The 21533-nt window shown below is 47.5% G+C and overlaps 1 protein-coding gene and 1 long non-coding RNA gene across 3 annotated transcripts in view; one reads left to right on the top strand and one right to left on the bottom strand.

The window, feature by feature from the left end:
- LOC8033497 overlaps positions 1-21533 on the top strand; it is a 125057-nt gene that overhangs the window by 62570 nt on the left and 40954 nt on the right. For both annotated transcript variants that reach the window (XM_040209264.2, XM_042291002.1), the window contains 2 exons: positions 4131-4357; positions 14955-15073. In XM_040209264.2, coding sequence (XP_040065198.1) covers positions 4163-4357; positions 14955-15073 — 314 coding nt within the window. In that variant the 5' untranslated portion in view covers positions 4131-4162. The remainder of the gene's footprint in view (positions 1-4130; positions 4358-14954; positions 15074-21533) is intronic.
- LOC115324704 lies at positions 618-2370 on the bottom strand. The gene is made up of 3 exons (XR_003919364.2): positions 2270-2370; positions 1863-1927; positions 618-1336 (listed from the first exon to the last, which is right to left on the bottom strand). It is a non-coding gene; the product is annotated as an uncharacterized LOC115324704 (long non-coding RNA).

Here is a 21533-nt window from a genome sequence, read left to right as displayed (position 1 = left end):
TGGTGGCTGTCGGAGTAGGGGGCTGCCGTTGCACCACCGTACTGTATAGCGGCCTTGCTGCCTTTGATGCCACTCTATAGTGAGTGACAGGCTAAGAAAAGTTTTCTGGCTGGGGAGGAGGAAGCACACAGAATGCTAAAGAAAGGAGGTGGTTTCCTCGTCTCGCTTTCTACAACCGGCACTGCGTCAACTGCTGCTCCCGTTGTCTCCTCTCCCTGTATCCTCTACACCTAACGTACGTCCCACACTGTCTATCTCCTTTTCCACTGCTTCTCGCCCTTCCTTCTTCGTTAACCTCACCTCCAGTAGCCATTCCATTGCTTCATGTTTATCTCTGTTTAACCTTTGCGTCGCCTTCACCTCCTCCAGCTGACCTTGCCAGGCCTCCTCTAGCACCTCTCGCTTCTCTTTCTCTTTGTTTACTTCCGTCCACATACCCTTTAATTCATCTAGCTTAACCGCCCAGTCTCTTTCTATCCTCTCAAAACCTACCCCGAGATGTTCTAGTTCGGCCCGCTTCTCCCGTTCCTGCCTGAGCTCATCGTCCAGCTCCTTGACCTGCGCCTCAAGCACAGCCCGCTTTTCCCTCTCCTCCTTGAACTCTACCTTAATCTCCTCAAACTTAGCCGCCCACTCTCCTTCTGCCCTCGTGAAACCGACCTCAATGTTCTTACAGAGACGACAAATGAAGTATACCATCCATCGCGTCAGCTAAGCTCTCGAGCGCCAACGTTGCTTGATGGGATTTTGAAACGGGTCTGTCACTTACCCGGAGCGCGACAGCTGGCATTTAGCAAGGTTTTCCACGAGCAGACCGCCACGCAAGCAGTCCTTCGTGCTGCCAAGAGTTGTGAAAAACAAGACGAAGCCAGCGGAGCGTAGACGTGTTCTTTTTTCATCGTCAAAGAGCCAACCGACAGGATGCCTACCTGTTCGGTCACAAGCTCGACCGCAAACTGGCATATACACCAAGACCCGCTTTCGCGAAGACCACCGCCAGCCAACACCGGCGCCAACCCCTGGAGCTCCACCACGGGGGTGCTGGACTTCCTTCGTCACCGGAAATTTGGCCGGATCGTCTGTATACCCGGCAAGCAGGGAACCCTCGCCAGACGCTTGAGACTGACTGCTATAAGTCAGCAGGCCGTGGCGGCCCCGCAAAATCCACCGTCGTGAAGACCGCTGCTAGGCCTGACACTCTTCAGCCAATCCCTCATCATTGTCATCATTCACACAATTAATTTGTATAATACTATTTTATCATCATTAGAAGCAGCGCAGCAGGCCTTCGACGTATGGGCGATTTGCCTTTCTGCGGCGCCGCGGCTCTCTTGACCTGAAACAAATATATATCGTATCATATCAAAGACCTGCGTGGATAGTGGTTTTGACCGCCACACGCGACCCGCACCCGCAATACTTACAGCTGTATTCGCATGCAATCCGAAATCTGTTTTTTGTATTAAATGGGGTAGCATTTTTGTGTTAACTAACCCACGTGATATCTTGTGCGTCCATCCGTCGTTGCTCAATAGCTGAACTGAGTGGGAAACCGTGAAGTGTTGTATGATGATACACAGAATTTAATTTATCCTCTAAATATAACAGAAATTTAGCGTACTATCATTGAACATTCGGGGAAAGCTGGAATTCGTGTATATTCATGTATAAAACAATTGAATGCAAAGAATTGACTCGAAAATGGTTCCGCGCCGAGGTAGACCAAGAATGCTGAGCTCTACGAACGTCTGAAGAGGTTCAAGGAATCCCAAATGGTGTCAGTTTTCTTCTGCTTTGGAAGCAGTCACAGAGGCGTAGATGTTTACATTTTTGGCTTTGCTTGCTTGTTTGTGCACACTTACCGTTCATGGCGCCAACCGTCCGAAACCCTTTGCCTCCTTCATGCCGACCCTGAAGACAAAATCCGCTGCAAGAAGCATCGTATAAAGGTCGTATCAATTCGGGGAGGCGAAAAGCGAACGAACGCCTACAAAGGACGGTAGCCGCATTCCGCGACCAGAATAGTCTCAAGGGCTGGAGGGCATAATCTGCGGAGTCTCGCGAACTCATAACTCGTACAGTTCTTAATGTGTATGAAAACAAAGATAAGTTCGTATTTAGAGTCGCAACACGAGCATCACGGCGTCAGGCAGTGTTGGCCGGACCAACAGCAGCTTTGTGATTCTGAAGCGTTTCACGTCCCCGGGCATCGTACAAACTGTGGAGATCGCATCCCACCAGTTTGTATCTCAACCATCGGAAACAATACCTGTTTCGGGAAAAATGCGGCAGGGTTCGTGCGCAAAAAAATACGTCATCCCATGGAGAGTGATAGCGCGGCCAGGCTTTCACTCACGCCATCTACGACAAGGCGCGTGTGCTATTGGCCCCCTCTGTCTCTTGAACCCTCCCCCCCCCCCCCCCCCTTTTCCACCGCCACTTCGGGCTTATGGAACATTCTGCCTCCCCCCTTTTCCCCTCACACGCGACCAGTATTGCACGAAACGAAGTTGAACGTGTTGTTTTAGGAGGAACAGAGGAACGCCGCCGTTCCATATTGCATCGGTGGAACTGGAACATGAACTCGTCACGTTTTCGACAGGACGGCAGAAGGAACGGCGTTTCCTTTCTTTTTTTTTTTTAGAGCGGTAGCTTTATATGCCGAACCACGCTCAAGGTCTCGTAATCAAGGTCACAAAAGGCCCGTGGCTGAAGTGCTTGTGGCTGAAGCGATGGTGGGTGAAGTGCTATGTAAGCGCGGGTCGCATAAGAGCCGGTCGCGTAAGCTCCCAAGCGTCGGTAACCAAAGCTGACGGGAGCTGACGTCCTCGACGCCGTCCTTAAAATTTTTCTAGAGGTCGTGCTAAAAGTCATCTTTGACGTCATCATCTAGGACGTCTTCCTCGAGGTCGTCCTAGACGTTCTCTTTGAGGTCGCCCTATATGTCCTAGACGCGTCGTCCTCTAAGACGCCGTCTTCAACGTCGTCCTATAAGTCATCCTGGACGTCATCCTTGAGATCGTCCAAGAGGTCGTCCTAGAAGTCGTCGTTGACGCCGTTCTCTAAACAAAATTGTCCTAGACGACCTCCTTGAGATTGTCTTAGAGGTCTTAGGCGTCGTCCTTGGTGTCGTCCTCTAGACCGTACCATTTCCCTCCTAATTGTTTTCACTCACTTGTTCGTTGAAAACTACCGCATTTCATCGCATTCGCCTATTTCAACCTCCGACTTCAAGGGATGGGAAAGTGCCCGAGAGATAGTCGAAAACAAAGAACTGGAACAATTGTGATCGTGGCTACACGCCATAGTTCGATGTGAATATGTTCACTTGCTCGCTTTATTTTATTCACGAAAATTTTTATTATTGCAAAAATAAATTACGCATTTTCGAACGCTCATTATCCCCCCAAAGGTAGCGCTAGAGGTCCGAACAGGATGCCAAGGTTTCAGCCCGAACCGATATCATGTTCAAAAGTTATAAGCGATTTTCTGAATATGTCAATTGAAAACTGGAGGCCAACAGAGCTGTTGAATACATGAAGCTCAATAGCTGCAACAATACTTAAAAACAAGCTAGCTGGTGGTGATTCATGGTGATAAAACCCGAGACTCAGGAACACAGAAGGGGTTGCGTTGTGTTCGTCCCCTTCTGTGTTTCCGAGTCTCGGGTTTTAGTACCATGAAGCTCTATAGCGCCAGAAATTGAAAACGGGCGAAAAAGGCGTCCATTCTCCCGTTGAAGTTTTCAGAAAATCATTTATAACTTAGGAAGAAGATATCGGTTCGGGTTGAAACTTTGGCATTTGGATCGGGTGTCTAGCGCTACTTTTGTGCGGAGAAAGATCGTCCGGCGATGCGTAGTTCATATTCGTAATAAAAAAAGCACGGCAATTTTTTTTTCGTGAAAAAGGGGGGGGGGGGGGGGGTTCATTTTGTATTATTAGCAACGCTCCTGAAGCCAATATATTAAGGCACACCTTTTAACCATGCAACAGCTGCCTCTGTCCATCGCAGCGTTTCGCAACTTATTTGTTAAAATATTTTACCCGTGCCTTTTTGCTGCCTTCCCGCAAGTCTACTTAAATGCCGCCTAATCTTTCATGTTGCAATCCATCCATTCATTATTTCAGACGATGACGGCATCTACGAGGTCAGGAAGCTGATGGAGGTGTACAGCGCTTCCACCCCAAAGATGGTGATCTCCATCGACTACGACGCGATCGACCTGGCGAGGCTGAGCACAGTTGTGAACGGATTGAGTGTCCAAACGCCCTTCGTGAGGAAAGTGAGCGGCGTCGAAGTGCGTAATGTGCCGCTGAACCTTTCCGACTACGACCTCATCAACAACGCCTTGACGGTTAGTGCCCGCTTGGCGGCAGCGGAAGACGTGTATCGTCACAGTGGATCCGAGCGCTGTAAAATTAACCAATCGGAAAAACCAGGACTTGCACATAAAACGTTAAAACATTCACCGAATGAGCATTTAGATGGGGACTTTATCTCGTGAAATTTCGAGCAGTAACTCCATTCCTGTTAAAAATTAGACCAACATATTTGCCAGGCCAGGGTCAACGGCGGACGTAGTAGCAGACGACAGAATTAGCGATGGTGGTAACTTCTGGTTTTGAATTTTGAGCAGCGGCCCTGGCGAACAAACTTGGATATTTTTTTAATTGTGTTTCTGTTGCGCGTGGCATTGCGTCCCATCAAACGCTCTGTCAGTGTTCGTGGACTCTGACAGACGCTAGTTTACGTCGGTGGGTGCATGGTGCAACACCAGGAAGCCACTTCACTGCAGCAACAAATGATCGCGTCTCGCGGACGCTTGCGGAGGCGCCTTTTTTGTGGTCCCGTCCCGTGTAAAGCCCCTTGATAAAAGCGTTTTTTACAAGTACCGCCAACCATTGTTGTGGAAGCGCGCGAGACACGTGCGAGGAGCGGGTGCTCGGCCACCATTCGCTTCCAAGGCCCGCTCATTTCGGGTCCATATCAGAAGAGCGAATGACATTTTAGCGAAAGGCGACATTTGAGCGAATGGTCGTTTTAGCGAATAACGGGGGCGCGCGTTAACCCATCCGTCGCGCTGCGCTTTACGCCGCTTCGCGGCGACAGTCTACGGCAACTCATTACAAAAATATGAACTCACTTGGCCCACCCAAAAACGCCGCTTCGCGGCGTCTGACTATTCGCTAAAGTGTCGTTCGATGAAACGTGGGCGTTCGCTAAAACGTCATTCGATCAAGTGAGTGCCTCCCGCTCATTTCAGTGCTGCGCCGCCATTTGCTTCCAAGGGCCGCTCGAGTCATGGGCCTCGTGCACTCGCGCATTTGACGCTACTTGCAAGACAAGCGCAAACACATCGAGGGGCTTTAGTCCCGTGGACGTTACAGCGCCCCCTGGCCGAGGGAAGCAGGCCTATAGACCCTTTCAGGCAACATTTCATGGGCGCCGCCATCTTGACGTCATGTGACCCTGCCGCCATAGCCGACCTTCAGTTTCTTCCCTTTGCTCCGCGTTCTGTGCTGCACAGGCAACTACCGGAGCTTTGTTTTCGTGTTCTTTTACGTTCCGCGTTGAAATTGTGTGTTTTCTTCAAGTCTTTTCGATATTTCGGGCTTTCATTTAATAATTTGATATCTATATTTCAACACAGCTCTTGTATTTTCGTATTCATGAAATGGAATCGGACAGCGAATGGATCGGCAATACAAGATTATGGCTTCAGAGACCATATAAGTTCATCCTATTCTAACGTTTTTCTCGCTAATAAAGGGCACTCTACACCATTGCGACATATGCAAATTTCAACTGACACAGTAAGGCTATCCAGTCGTGCTTCTCACTGTGCGCGCTCGTTTCCGCAAAGCCGACCCGCATGTAAGCAATTTAGCGTGCGACGAGACGAGCGTTGGCGACAACGACGAGATTCAGCTACGAGAGACGGAGATTTCTTACTGTCGCTCGATTTTTGGGTGTCTAGAAAACGTCGCTCACCGACTTGGTCGCTTGCTACCGTCGCTTCCATGCGGTTTGCCTCGTCGCGCGACTGACTGAGCGACAGCGAAGCGGGTCACCGTCGCTTGTCTCGTTGCTCGCCAAATCGCTTGCATGCAGTTTATACTTAATATTGAGGCACCAAAGGTTCAATGGTGTGTGCTTGTAAATTAACTGAGTATAAACCGCATGTAAGCGATTTGGCGAGCGACGAGATAAGCAACTGCGACCCGCTTCGCTGTCGCTCGGTCAGTCGCGCGACAAGGCAAACCGCACGGAAGTGACGGAACAAGCGACCAAGACGGTGAGCGACGTTTTCGAGAAATCCCAAAACCGAGCGATGTGACGGGCGACAGTGAGAAATCTCCGTCACTCGTCTCGTTGCACGCTAAATCACTCACATGCGGGTCGGCTTTACGGAAACGAGCGCGCACATGCAGTGAGAAGCACGACTGCGATAGCCTTACTGCGTCAGTTGAAATTTGCATATGTCACAATAGTGTTGACTGCCCTTTGTTAGCGACAAAAACGTAAGAATGGGATGAACTTACATGCTTATTGAAGCCTCATAATCTTGTATCGTCGATCCATTCGCTGTCCGATTCCATTCCATAAATAAGAAAATACAAGAGCTATGTCGAAATATAGATATCAAAGGATTAAATGAAAGTCCTAAATATCGAAAATACCTAAAGAAAATGCAAGATTTCAACGCGGAACAAAAAAGAAGACGAAAACGAAGCTCTGGTAGTGGTTTGCGCAGCACACAAGGCACAGCAACGGCGAGAAACTGAAGGTCGGCTATGGCGGCCCGGAAGGATGGATGAATGGATGGATGAATACGGCTGAGCCCTTTGGATCGGGCGGTAGCTTACGCCATCTAGCCATTTTGTTTTACCATTTAAGCTTAGAATATTTAAATGTGAAATCTATATTCACTCCGCAGTGCAAAGAAAGTGAGGCTATGAAACCCCCTGTTGCGGAGGGCGCGCCGACTGGTGGCAGCTCGAGTAACTGACTCGCTGAAAGCGTCTATAAGGCGGTGCGTGTCCCCACAGAAGCCGTACAGTACCGTTAGAGGGCACTGAATCGACCTTTTTCCAGTAAGCTTTTCCGCATGCGTACATTTCCGCTGTCGCCATTTTCGCAGGACACAGGGACGCGGTGCCCTGCGAAAATAGCGACAGTAACATTGTCAACATCTATTTTCGCACGTATTTAGTTTATTTTGAAGCTTTATTTTTTAGCATTGGTAGTATATGGGGTATAAATTGCACTGAAAACCGATACAACGGCACGATGACAATATGTTTTGACGGGTGGTGGCATGTTGGGCTGCTCTTCTATTGTAGTTCACAGACAACTCCCCAGACGGCGTTCGTGACTCGAAAAAGGTAACGTCCCTGGATATTTTTCGCAATGAAAAAACATCGAGGGACTTTAGAAAAAGGTCTATTAGCAGGACGAGGAGGGCGTCGCTTTTTGATGACCCCCTCCAGCGCGCACACGATGCCTTTCGTTCAGCCTTGGCTGAACATCCGAGCGTAAGATCCGAACGTAAGAAGCTTGCACTCGAGGCGCAAGTACTGCAAGTCCTCTCTACCGTTGTCATCCCGTCAGGGACTACAGCTTTACTTAAAAAATCGATGCACATTTTTTTTTTACTTTGTGCAACTACCGTTTTGAACGAATCCCTGACTTTATTGACCTATGAAACTCGCGTTTGTCTTTCCCCAAACGCGATAGAATTCGAAGGAAAAAAAAAATGAAGAAAAATTAGCAGCGTTCACTCTCTCAACTCGGAGCCAGAACAAGCGGCTGCGTGATCTGGAGCCGATTCTATGCCACCAGTCGCGACTCCAACTAACTATAGGTGGCGCCCACGGTGTAGGTGAAGCCAGAGCCGTATATGTAGGATATGCAGAGTGTTTGGTCAATGGGAGGCGCGGGCAGCAAGTGGGCAGAGCCAGGGTGTGCACCAGACTCGGAAAGAGGGCTTGACATGCTCTCTTGACCAACCAGAAGCCGAAAAGAATCCCCTAGCGGTGGTAGCGAAAAACAGTTCTGATCAAAGGTCTATGTTCGTAAATGGTTTTAATAAGCGCGTAAGAGTGAAGTGTAGTAACTCTTTGTGGTTGAAAATAGGGTGCACGTGTTGTTTTCACTGATCTCTATGACAATTGCTGGATCGCGTTTGCCGCTCTGCGAATGCGGTCACTGGCGGCCATCTTTAGGTAGAGTTATATTGCCTCTAGCCAATGTAAGCTGCTGCTGCCGCTATCATCCATCCATGGCAGACAGCGTTGTGGTAGTTGTGGTGGCAGGCTGCCATCAAAATAGCGTGGGTGATATTTCGTGCTTGATTGAAATTGTTTGACGAAACATGCTTTTAGAACCCGGCATGAACGGTATAGCCTGACCTTTGAGGACCCGGTGAAAGTTTCACGAAATCGCAGCACCGGGGGAAAAGCAGCACAGCACGCATTGAAAGTCGCATCGAAAGGAGCATCGAAAGCAGACGCCGGTACGGAGTCTGTTTTCGATGCGAGCTGCGCTGCTTTCCCCCGGTGCTGCGCTTTCGAGGAACTTTCGCCGGGTCCTCAAAGATGAGGCTACCGTCCACGCCGGGTTTTAAGAATCTGCTTCGTCGAACAACTTCAATCAAGCACGAAATATCACCCACGGTACAGTGTACTAGATCTACAGCTATTTTATGGCAGACTGCCGCCATTGCGCTGTCCGCCATATTATTATGATGGCTAGAGATGATATAACTCTACCTAAAGATGGCCGCCAGTGACCGCATTCCGGTCCATAGGAGGAGCTGGTCAAACGCGATCCAGCAAATTGACATAGAGATCAGTGGTTGTTTTGATCATGATCATGCAGAAAGATGTAAGAAACGCATGCACCGCTCAACCCTGTTTTGCTGGGACAGAGTTTGACCGCTCGGACGGCAGATTCCCGGCCCTCGGCGCTTGGCGTACAGATTATGTCGATCGTTCCGCTAGTCGCACTCTTCCACAATCATTTTGGATGAGCGTGATTGAAAATCACGTGTACCATATTTTCAGTCATTGAGAGTTACTCTAATGCAGTTATCAGGTTTGTTTCTCGCGACCACCACCAGGGTATTATTTCCGGCTTCTGGTTGGTCAAATTCGAATTCTTGAAGACGCCCTGGAACACGCCCAGCCCGGTTTCAGCCAATGGCGCCTTCTCATTTGTCTCCTATACTTCCCAACGAATGGCCAAACTCTCTACATATACGGCTCTGGGTGGCGCCATTCATTTTCCAAAATGGCGGTTATAGTGAGGGTCGGAGATGCGTGCCGCTGTTGAGCATGTCTAGTGTGCTGGCTTCATTGAGCGACACAAATTATTTCCGGTAATACGAGGAAGCTAGGGTGTTATGAGCGCAGGTCACCTCTTTACCCTGAAAACAAGAACGGTGTTTAGCGTAATATTTACGCCAAGAGGCACGTTTTAATTCTGGAGCGAAACCGAAACTAACCTCTATTTTGGATTTAATTTCTTGATAAGTCTTCATTTCGGATTCTTTCGTAATTCAAGATGTGTCTCGCATCGTAATTATTTAGTTAGGGAAGTTGTTCGCGAAACTTTATTTTGTGACATACATGTTCGATCCCGGCTGAAATTCGTAGTTGTTGTAGTTAAACAAATCAGTGCTAATATTTGTGCGTTCTCACTGCCTTTTCTCGCTCAGATAATTGTCATTGGAAATAATGAACTGCGGCCCTTTTAATTTCTTTTTGGGTATTTAGCTGATTAACTGGATTAACTCAGCACAAGAATAAGAGAATAATTCCAATTTTTATAATACGTATAAATTAATAAACGCTGTTCTCACTGCAACAACCCAAAGACGAAATCCGAGTCAGACAGCTGAAATGTGTGTGTGCTTTTTATAGCAACGGCGTGACGCATAGGACTTTATATTGCATCCAGTATTTGACTGTTTGTCTAGCTTGATAACGATGTCAGAGTTTTTCATATGCTAAAAAGAAAACAAAATTATGCCTTTCTGGAAAGACTATTGTGGTTAAATAGGCGTATTTTTGTGACCTTTGCGTTAATTGGGGGCATACATTGCCGTGATTTGTATCAATAATAATAACATTAAAATTAAGATATTTTAATACGTAATTTTTTATACTCTAATATATTTTGTTGCTCATGATCTAATATCAAACACGCGAACAAATATGACAATCAAAAGTGTGCTAATTATCATCACTGGTGTCCATCGCAGCATTTTTAATTACCAAGTAAGAAAATAAAAAGTCTAAAATCAATGAAAACATTCTAGCTGATGTGAGAAATCTATGTAAAATTACATAAATTGTGGGTAAAGTATATTTTCCTATCAAAGTCGCGACTTTTGACAATCGGCGAGACGGCGAGACGTCCAAAGTCTCCGCCAATATCCTTCCAGACCAAACGCCCCCCCCCCCCCCCCCCAAAAAAAAAAAAAGAAGAAGAAAAAAAGAAGAGCTTCTTTTTTTTTTCTTTTAGTTACCATTTTTTTTTATAACATTTAGTTACTTTCATTTATTCGCTCCGTCGTTTTGTCAATCTGAGCCTTTCCGATTCGAAGGAACGCCTGCCTCCTTGCACGTCTGCACATTGCAGCGCGTTTCGTGGGCGTTGGAAGCCGGTGAAACAGTAGTGAGTTTTAGTATTGCGTATAGGAGCGAACGCAAGCGCTGTGTTTGCGTTAGCTTTGCGTGTTCCACACTGCACGTGTGCGGAGCCCAAAATTGTCTTGGATGGCGTTTGGCGATGAAGCGCACGCACAACCTGGGGCACGCTCTATATAACGCAAACGCACACCGCTTGCGTTTGTTTCTATGCGCCATACTAAAACTCTCCAGTAAGGTACAATCCCATACCGGCTACAGCACTACGTTGGGACAGTGAAGAGTGCTGTTGGCATTCGGAAATGACTTTCGCGAGCCGTGATCGCGAGCAGTTCCGCCGTGCCCGCTGAGCAGGAGAGTCGGGGGACCCTCACTAGAGCGCTTCCCATTTCCGCCGCGGGAAGGCGAGCGTCGAGCTGGAGACGCGAATACCTCTCTCAGGGGCTGTCAAAGCGCATGCACGCGCTGAGTTCCAGACATTGCTATGGTTCGGCCATTAGCGTCATTGCGGTGATTGGACACGGGCCACTATCCGAATGCTCAATTGTCGAGCTGTTGACTATCACCAACCCACATCGAATGCTCACGCAGTGATCGGATTCAATCTCTGAGCCGATCCCCCAGCTATACGTCATGAAGTTTTGCGGAGGAGGAAGAGATTGAAGGGAAAACGCTCGCTTTTGTTCGTGAAATTACACCGCAACAAAGGAGTTTCTTGGACAGTGGCCTTGCGAGCGAGAATAGGGAGTATTCACTGGCGGCCATATCCGTGTGCGCTGCTGCTGAGCGCGTGCTGACGGCGAGCTTCCGCAGTCCTTTTGGAGCGTGCATTTAGCACCATCAAGGTTGCCCGTCTTTGCGGCTTGTTCTGAGCATGCGCTCTAAACATCGCCCTCAAATATGGCGTCCAGTGAATACCTCCTATACTTGGGTTACACTAGTGCCAGTAAGCTTGAGTAAAGTGAAAAACATTCCAAGCGAATACCATTGTACGGTTTCAAGAAAAGGGACCGTGAAATAATTTTCCAACTTCATCTTCAACTCAAAAGCAAAATGACAAATCGCGCGGTCCTGATTTCACAGGAACCAAAAGTCCTCCCGGCCGTTTGAGATTCGGTGCCGTGTCCTTTGTGTCTGGTGGTTACAGCGACATCCCTATCCTTGCCGACGTCGTCGGCATTCCACGACTGGCCAGTCGGATTCATTTTGCTTTCGTAGGCGAAAATGAGAACGTCAGATTGTCAACTTTGATAATGTTGGTTTCGGAATGCAATGACCCCAAGCTTCCAGCAAGCTTTTTATACACACACCATCGAACTTGTGATTTGCATGCGATGCAGGGTTGTAAAGTACCTAGGTACAAGTAACTGTAAATCGGTATCTAGGTACTTTTGTTGTACCTGAGGTACAAACATAGGTACTTTCATTTCGCAGTATCTGTAACTGTATCTTAGATTCATTTTCCAGGAACTTGTAACTAAGTGAAGTTACTTTTTACAGGTACTTTTCTATTCACTTCGTCAAAATCATAGAAAATACAACATAACATATAACTGAAAATAAATTATAGTTACAGTCGTAAAGCAATTTAACATCACGTAGTGTTTCCACGCAATAAATCGAACTCAAATTTTGCACTTTACAAAACTGAAAATGTTTGTGAAGAAAAAAACTGGGAGGACGATTAACCTTCGCCTTTAAGAGCTGAACGCGATAAGAGTTATCGGGCCCCGTTCGCATGGCCTTCTCGATCGCTTCTCATGCTCTTGAGTCACACAACGACCTATTTCTTATGATACAACACTCCTGGCGCGATCCAGGAGCTTTTGCCAGTGCTTTGATGCCATTTTACCCCGCAAGGTTTATTTATGTGTTTGCTCGGCACGCGCAGACAACACTCGATGCGATAATGCCTTTACCCTGACACAGACAGACATCGATTCCCTCTAATGACGGCAGGATCGCATCGCCATTCCCAAGCCCTCCGTTGCCATGTCTGGCTCGCAACCGAAGGGTCGTGGGTGCGATCCTGCGTAAATTCTTCAAATTTTTCTTTAAAGGGGCGGTGCAATGATTTTAACACTGAACTAATGTGCAGCTTGTATTTTTTATATTGTTTACTTCGGCATAAGTAAGAGAAAAAGTGCCACCATACCCCAAAATACCTCTATTTCGCTGCGTAATCGCAAAATAAAAAACGCTTTTTTTCCCAACCTGCGGCCACATGGTGGCCGCAAATGGAACCTGTGGTGTGACGCCATTCGGAGTGGTTTTTGTAAGTGATAGTGTTAGGCAATTGTAAGCTTGATTTAAGGTTAAGTTTAAAAAATCTTGTTGTTTAGGCATGCAGAAACGCTTCAAAAGCCTAATATTGCCGCTAAAAGGGTAGGAATTATTTGTGGCGCCATCTACCGCAAGTCAACAAAACCTGCCGTCGCCATCATCCGTCGACGCCCGAGGCGCCTACGGCGGCTACACGAGCAACCCGGACGTTTTGTCTTTCCCTCGCTCGACGGAGTGCGTTGGTCGTGGTCCGTAGTATCATGGTATCGTTATTGTTCCTGGTGTCTCGACTTCGACTTCGACTGCCCGCCGCGTCGACTGCCCGCCGCACAAGTCCAACTGACTTACTATACGCAAGCATCTTGCGCTCGACGTCGCTCAGGCCGTCCGCCCATGGCGCCATGTTGGTCGGGAATCTGCGGGAGAGCGGGAGAGCTGCGAGCCTGGCGAGCCGGCGAGTGCTGGGGAAACGGAAGCCAGAAGAACCCAACCGGAAACTAACGCCACTCCGAATGACGTCAGAGGCGAAGCTGGTGCCGCTTCAATGTTGAGTTGAGGGGTGCCAGAGATACCAATTTCTTTTATTTTTTTTAATGAAAACTAGGGCAAGTAGGAAAGAATAGTTTTCGGTCCTTCGTTTCATATGTGGCCGGGATCAATTCCCGCAATTAATTAGCCAAAGTCCGCAAATTGTTGCACCGCCCCTTTAAGGCAAATGAATTAGTTTATCAAGTGGGATCATTTGAAACATGAGGCGACCATTAATTCGCGCGTCTTTAACCACCTTCATTCCACGCGTAACGTCACGTTTCACATGAGCGTTGTAGGTTGTTTGAAATTCCCGCGCGAAGCCATGTGGCTGTGACGTCACGACCCTATTGACCATTCAGGAATTTCTCGGCACGCCACCGACATCCGACGGATTTTCTGTGACAGGAGCTCCTAAACGCGCTCGCGTTAAAATATTCACTTCCTTCCTAAAAACATTGACACCAATAAAGCACGTTTATCAAACTTGTTTTTGTTTACATCCCAGTATACAAAGGATTTACTTCCAATAAGAATGTGACAAATTTGAGAAAAATACTTGACGTGAAAATAAAAAGTATCTTTGAAGTAACTGTGCCTGTACCTAGGTACATTTTTAAGCAAGTAGCTAGATACGCACCTAGGTACATTTTCGTATGAGTAACTGTAACTGTATCTTAGGTACATTTTTTAAGTAACTTTTACAACTTTGATGTGATGATAAGTGCCGTCACGGCAGTCACGGAACTCAGTGGCTAAGCGGGAGGGTTTGGTGGCCGAGTGCGCTAATAGGACGTTATTGCAGCGCTGCTATTTTACATTAGGGCATTTTCACGTGACGTCAATCCGCCATTTTTCTGTTAGGTGTCACCGCTATAAAACACATAATCCTATGTGCACTACATATTCGATGCTGTCAGATGCATCTTTGAAAATCTTGCCTCCTGCACACGACGGAGAGCGCATAGCAACAAAATAGTAGACATAAGGGCATTAATGAACACACCTCATAGCTCCGGGCCCTTCAAAGAGAATTGAAAATGTTCAATATCTTCCATCTCGCAAAGCTAATTAGTACTAAAAAATAAATGAAAAAAATTCCCTTTGGCCAAATTACAGTGTAACCAAATTCTCAAATCAAACTGGCGAGAAAAAAAAAAGGAGATAAGACATATCGTTTTCAGTAATACTTTTTATGCTTCATCCGTGTCAATATCTTACGTACTGACTAGAACAAGAAAGAATTCTACCGTCAAAAACGCTTTTTTTTATATGTAACACTGATTCCACGCTGTAACGCAAAAATATTCTAAGGGGTCTCGCGTGCCGGCCGATGAAAACGACCTCCTCTCATCTGCCATTTCGCCTGACCAGCGAGTGACCCTATGGTTCGCTCGAGTCAATCGCCACTACTCGCCCCGTGCAGTGTTGCGCTCTGAACAGAAGTCAGATGGTTGAAACGGTTTCCACCTCTGATTTACTTTTCAGAAAGTCAAGCAAGACGTCTCGGTCATCAGCGAGGTCTTCATCGCGTTCAAGCCACAGTACCCTTGGATGCCCTCGCGCCAAATGCATGTGGATATCCCCACGTTGACCAGCATTATGGAGTGAGAACTGTCTTTGGACGGTAGCAATTTGCAGAGTTGCAAAGTTACCAATTGAAAGCATAGAGGGGCCTGTTTCACAAAAGGTGTACATTCGATGTTGCGAAAACTACGCATCACACCAAAAAAAGGCTTGTGTCGTTTTGGTCCTAGTCCTAGGCCAGAGGCCTATTTAGGAAAATTATTAAAGTGTGGAAAAATTAAATTGATAATTATTTTCGCGTAATTATCTTTTTTTTTTAATATTGAGTTTAAGGGCATGGTTTCAATTAGAATCTTACTGAGCATCATAATCAACAAATTGCAGAAGGATAGAACGCACGCGCGGTATTTTACGGCTTTTGAAGAACCACACAATTTCGACGGGTTTTTAAGTTTCGGTTTGCAATTAGTACACCATAAATTGGAGCGCTTCTCGGCACCGACGGCACCGCGCCCAGTGGAGAAATAGTGCCACCAGCCCCTGCTACGTTGCACGAGGACAGCGAAGCAGATGCTGGTTTCACTATTTGCGACGGACCACCGTCGCAGCTTCTGATGACAAGACTCCTATGACTTGGTGGAATTTGGTCAATTGTCCTGTGATCTTAGCTGTAGAAAATTGGGCTTCTACTTGGGCGAATCACAGGAGCGGGTCAGATGGCCAGAACTGTGGAAGTCAAAAGCGAACAGCACCGACATCTCCGTATTGGTCCGGTGGCCATGTTCGGCATGAGGATGATGAAACCGCTGGAGAATGCGTGCTTAGTCGGGTCACAAAATATGTAGGGACCACGACTAGGTCCGACATACTTATTTACACTATTTACATTGATTAAATCTCCCGGGTCAAAGGTTTATCCACGAACCTGCCGGGATCGTCGGCCGCATGCTTTCGTTCGACTCTCGCGTGAGCTTGCGCCTCCCGCTCGTTTTCTTTTGACCTCATTTTTGGCCGATCCGGGCCTACAGTAGGAATACAACGAAACTAGCTTTTTTTATACAAAAAAAAAACACTTATTGAAAGGCATCAATACAATAACAAATTCATTCCCTTCGCGGTTTGGAGAGGGAGGCAGCGGGAAAACCTTTACAACCGTGGGACTGCATGTCCTGTCTCGCGCTGCAATTATTCACATTGCACATTACATGCGAGCTATGTGTAGCAGCTAGTTTGCTAGTTTCCCTCGCTACTGCGACGGAAACTCCGTTGCGTTTTATGTATATATATATAAAAAAAGGTTTCAAGATGAAGCAAAAATTTCTACCTCAAAAAACGGGAACCTTCCGAAGGCATCCACAATTGTCGCGCTTGACTTTATTCAGCCATATTTTGCGGCGTTTTATTATTACTTTTTAATCATAAAAAAAAAACTAAAAGTGTGACGGCTTTGATTAGAATATTTAACCGCGCAACAACCGTCCATTTTCTCACCAGATCTTTAAAAAAACAGGGGTCTGCACGCAGGATACCATGCGGCCCTGCACACGCGCGCGTTGCCCTGGTCTCGGCAACGAAACGCCGCGCCGTTCGCCCAGCGTTTACCGTAGCTAGGTGGTTGCTAGGCCTGACGTCACTCCTATGGGAGGAGTCTGGGAGAAGCGAAGCTGCGGCGAGCGATCGCCGAGGACAATAGACGTCCAGACTAATGGCTCTGGACGAGAGGACGAGACAACGAGGTAGAGGGGCTTAGAGTGATAAACCGGAAGTTCGGAAGTGGCACCCCCCCGGTTGCCGCCATATTTTACGCAAATGTGACCACTCGTCACGTGACCTCCCAAGAGCCGTGACGTCACAGGTAAGATGGCAGCGCCCAGAGCTGACGGATGCGAATTTGTTCGGTGCGCGGTAGCCGTGATGTGCAGCTGCTTTCCGACGACTTCGGCCTTCTTCGTGCTCGCTGACGCAGGTATAATTTGAAAATATGAAGGAATGAGACTTTATACCGTTTTTGCGCAAGATCGCTCTGGATCATCTGGATATTAACGCCTGTGAGACAGCATCAGCTCTGCATCGCCGTACCGGTGCTTGGATTCCGGGATGTGTCCGAGGATCGATAGAACTTTGAGTGCTTTTAACATGAAATTTTCGCATTCTCTTAGCTTTGTTTGAACGTTGAAATATCTGAGAATCTGCGCGAAATGTATACGTCGGGTTAGGGCCTAAGGGAAGTTGTTTCAGCCCTCCGTCACCGAACAACCATAGCAACTTTTAGCGAGGAAGCTCCTGCGATTTTAACCTTTTGTGCTAATCCACGATTCTACATTCGATCGCTTTTCTTCCTTTTTTTTTTTTGGTGTGTGTGTGAGTGCGAAGTGCACCCTTATTTTCAGCTACGAGGTTGGCGTTTTATTGAGTATGGGGAAGAATAAATCGTTGCAGGCACCTGCTTCAAAGCTATTCGACTTTTTATAAGAACAACTGTTTTGGTGCATGCATAGATTAACTGCGCATTTTTTCTTTTTTCTAGGATTTATTGCAGCTATACTCTTTTCCATCAAGAGTGCATTGTATTAGTCGGTCAATTATTTAATTGTTCTAATTACCTGGATAAGATGATTCATATTTGTGTTCATCCCTTTCCTGGAGAGCAGTCTTGTTGAAAAATGTTGACTACCATTCCTTTCGGTCTCTTCAATAGACTCTTTTTAAAAGTGTGGGCTGTCTATACTTCGCATCATTGTAACTTGGAAAAGGCCAACCGTCACAGCCCCCTCGTGCCAATCAGAGAGACGGAGCGAAGGTGTGTGACAAATCTGTGCAGACGAGCACTCTGGTGATATGCTGTCATGTGCCTCTCTCCAATGTGTGTATTGACTCACCGAGACCGTAGCCTTTGCCGTCTGCCAAATTCTGATGAAACAAATTACAGTAGCTACTACTGTAATTACCCCAGGCTTTCATACTTTGGGTATTTGTTCGACAAGAATGTTATGTCCGCCATCCCTGTGAATTCGGCTCAGCACCTATTGGACTCGAATGCTGCATTGGCGTTCGACGTGAACTGGGGCCCATTTGTGTGCTTTGCGCCGAAAAAAATGGTGACGGTTGTGTTGCTTGATAAGGTTCTGCAAAGGGTCTATTGTGTCATACATATAGGAAGTGTCATGCTATATAACAATGCATCAACACATACTATTAAACTATATGCTCAGAGGTGTGTTTGTTTTTCCAATTAACAAGTTACAGCAGTGTGCTTTAATGCTATTATCATGTGTGTAGTTTTAAGTATCCTCTCTGCGATGCCTACGAAGGCTCCTGGAAGGAATAAATTAGTAAATAACATTTTCACATCACTGGAGTTGGTTTTCGGATGCATCACATGTTCAGGAAAGGTTGAACGAGTGCAGCCCCTTGCAAGAAGTCTGCCAGTCTGGTATGACCCCTTAATTAATATTGAAGGGTCAGAGAAGCCAGTGTCCTCGTAAGGTCCAGAGCGTGCAATGGACACAATTCTCGGTGTGTAGACTCTCAAGGCATGAAGGCAAGCGGAAATATGTTTATCTGGTTAGTGTATTAAATATGTTTATTTCCACTTGATTACATAATTATTGATTCTTAGTAAATGGTTCCATAACGAGTTCTTTCTGCGACAGTCTCGTGTCAGGCGTTCAGTCGTAGTACCTGTGGACCTTGTTGTCGGATGACGCTCCTGGCACGTCGGTGTTCAGTTTGGTCGAGTGGCAACTTTGACCGACTGATGCTGTCTTGTAATCATACGTCATGTGCACTGAAGCTGCAGGGCTGGCTTCTAATCCGAAAATTTTCCTGGTAGTTTTCGGCATCAATGTAGCAAGCTCGGGCATGTATTGCTTACGTGGCTGTGCCTTTTGCTGTACTTTTGACTTGAAAGCTGGCAACAATTTTTGTTTGCTATCCAAGTCTGGTGATGCTTGCAGTTCACTTTTGAGAGCAACCAACCATTCTATTCCTTCAAGTCACTCAGGGGCATTCTCCCTCAAAGTTGGAAATTGTGTGCTTCGTGGAGTGGACACAGAAAATTGGTGTCAGCAAATGTTTAGGTATTGTCCTTGGACGACAACCGACACCAAATCCACTGTCACTGCATCGCCGCTCACCTGCTTAGTCGTGCTTACCTCTTGTTGAGGTGATGGACATGAGGAGCTTTGGGGTAATCAGGGATTCAGAATCTTCGATTCAGCACCTTCGGCATCAGGGACAAAGGTCGCCGAAGGTAATCCTTAATCTCCCGTGGTTGCTCCTCGAGACATAATCGAGGGTCGTTTGGCACGAACCCTCGCCGACAAATTCATTGGTACGGGCTGCTTTGGTAGACATGGTCGGCTTCATGCAGTGGTAGCAAAGTGGTTTTTGGTCGCACATTCGCATCACCTACGTTTCCCTCGGTGTACTTTGTTGAGCACAGTCCTACACATGATGTCAGGAATGCTTCGGCGTTAGAGTGTCTCATTGAATTGGCATTGAATACTAAGGGGCAGCCGGTGGCGGTCGTCGTGCCATTGTGGCGTAAACTGCCCTTGGTTTGTCAGATGCCGCTTCGCTCGCAGAAGTCTCGGTTGAAATACCTGTCAAACTTGTTCCGAAACAATCTCGGCAATCAAAATAAAAGCCGGGCAACTGATGGCAGGAAGTAGCTTCCTGATCTCCTCCCAGACAACGTCGTGGATGCCTGGGAGACTGGCGTCGAAGTAGTAGCTGGACAACTCGAGTGTCGAGACGCCGGGAAGTTGTTCATAATGGCAGGCTCGGGCATGCAGTGCACATTTCATGTTGGAAGCCTCAGTGATATGAACACTTCGACTGTTGTTGGGGGGTTGCAGACAAGGCTGCCGAAGGTGTTGTCCCTCACGTGAGGTGCATGGGATTCTTAGGTTCTTGTCTTCTGTAGCATCAAGGTTGGCATGGGCGTGGACGTGGGCGCTCGATCAAGCGCAAAACATCCTCCACGAGTGTGGTGGCGCTCTCATTAGGGCAGTGTCCTGGACAGAATCAAGAATGCGGCTCTCTTTCGTTGATGTTGGCTGACGGATGCGCGCTTCAGCTTGACTTGCAAACTTCCCAGACCAGCGCCGGCAGTTGCTTCCACGAGAAGTATAGGTTCTGCAGGAGCTGGTTGTCTGTCCACCCAATGTGGCGGGCGACACTGTCATATTGTTCAATCCAGTCCTTGACGTCTTCATACAGCTTGCGTGAAAAAGCGTCGGAGTGTGATTTGCGACGGGCATGCAAACAATGGTGGGAGGGGACACGGTTTGCTGCTACAGGTTTGTCATTGTTGGCTTAGTCAGCTTCGGATTTTCTGACAGAAGACCGAATTCCGGTGGTTTTTCCTGGTAGCAGCAACTGGCTCGGATTTCAGGTGCTTCGTGGTGTATTTCCGAGGTTACTCCTTGTGGTACTCGGCCGTCTTGCGGTTGTTCTGCCAGGCTCGGGTCAGGACTTTGCCTACGGCTCGACAGGGGTATAAGACGCAGAATAGTCCGCCAGCCGTGTCCCATTATCGGGTAACTCGGCTGAAGAGCCGCCGGGTTCACACAGAGTGAAGGGCTACGGGTAAAGTGCCCAGCACCTCCACCGGAACAAACGATTACAGCTGAGCATGACCTGCAGTGTCCCAGAATAGTGAATATTGATAGAAGATAGGACTGGAACAAGGATCCGTGACAGTATAACAAAACTAGCAGAAGAGAATCTATCCTGACCACTGAAGAAGCTGCATTGCTTTAGTGGCATTCTGTCCGAATAAATCCTCTCCTTCGGGGTTTGGCGACTGCCGTGGACAAACTGAACTGAAATGGATGTGGGACCACTTTTCTGGTAATGAGCCACTGCAGACTGTTGCCACAAAGCAGCGTGAGCTGGGTACGTAACACACTCGGTGAAATGTCCGGACAGCTTGCGATTCGCGTAACGAGTGTGGATGAAACGTTTGTGTTGACGAAACGTGCGACAGACCAGCGGGATCAATACCAACCGCAACACCTGTGCTCCGTGAAAGTGCACGTCTACGCCAGAACAATTTCGGAAGCAGCGCAGCATCACCTAAAGCATAGCACAGGAACTACCAGCTTGAAGGCAGCTCTTCGGTGCGCCGCACACCTGAGCTCCGTGAAAGTGCACTTCTACGCCGCAACAATTTGTAAGCAGCACAGCATCATTCAGCACGGCACGGGAACTACCAGCTTCAAGGCAGCCTTCCGGTGCGCCGCACAACCGAAGTGAGCCCTCGGTCATTTGATCGAAGCTGCACCGCGATTGCACACCGCCAAGCACGACTCACGCAATTTCCGTCGCTAAACTGTGTATCCAAATATATTGCACACGCTTCACTGCAAACCTCGAAGATTCCGATGGTCAACGAGAGCACAGAAACGTCGCCTTAAATTTTATCCTAGCGGTATCCGAATCAATCCGAGGTCCGAGCAACGTAGGTCAGATTGTCTCTCGTGGCAATATCCCGGTCGGTCACCAGCGAAATGCACACCGTTTCTCCGTATTTTC

Source organism: Ixodes scapularis, unplaced genomic scaffold (assembly GCF_016920785.2).
Source record: "Ixodes scapularis isolate PalLabHiFi unplaced genomic scaffold, ASM1692078v2 PGA_scaffold1__304_contigs__length_218370807, whole genome shotgun sequence".
In the NCBI taxonomy this organism is placed as follows: domain Eukaryota; kingdom Metazoa; phylum Arthropoda; class Arachnida; order Ixodida; family Ixodidae; genus Ixodes; species Ixodes scapularis.
The sequence above is the reverse complement of the archived record's forward strand: the minus strand, read 5'-3'. Positions and strand labels throughout refer to the sequence as shown.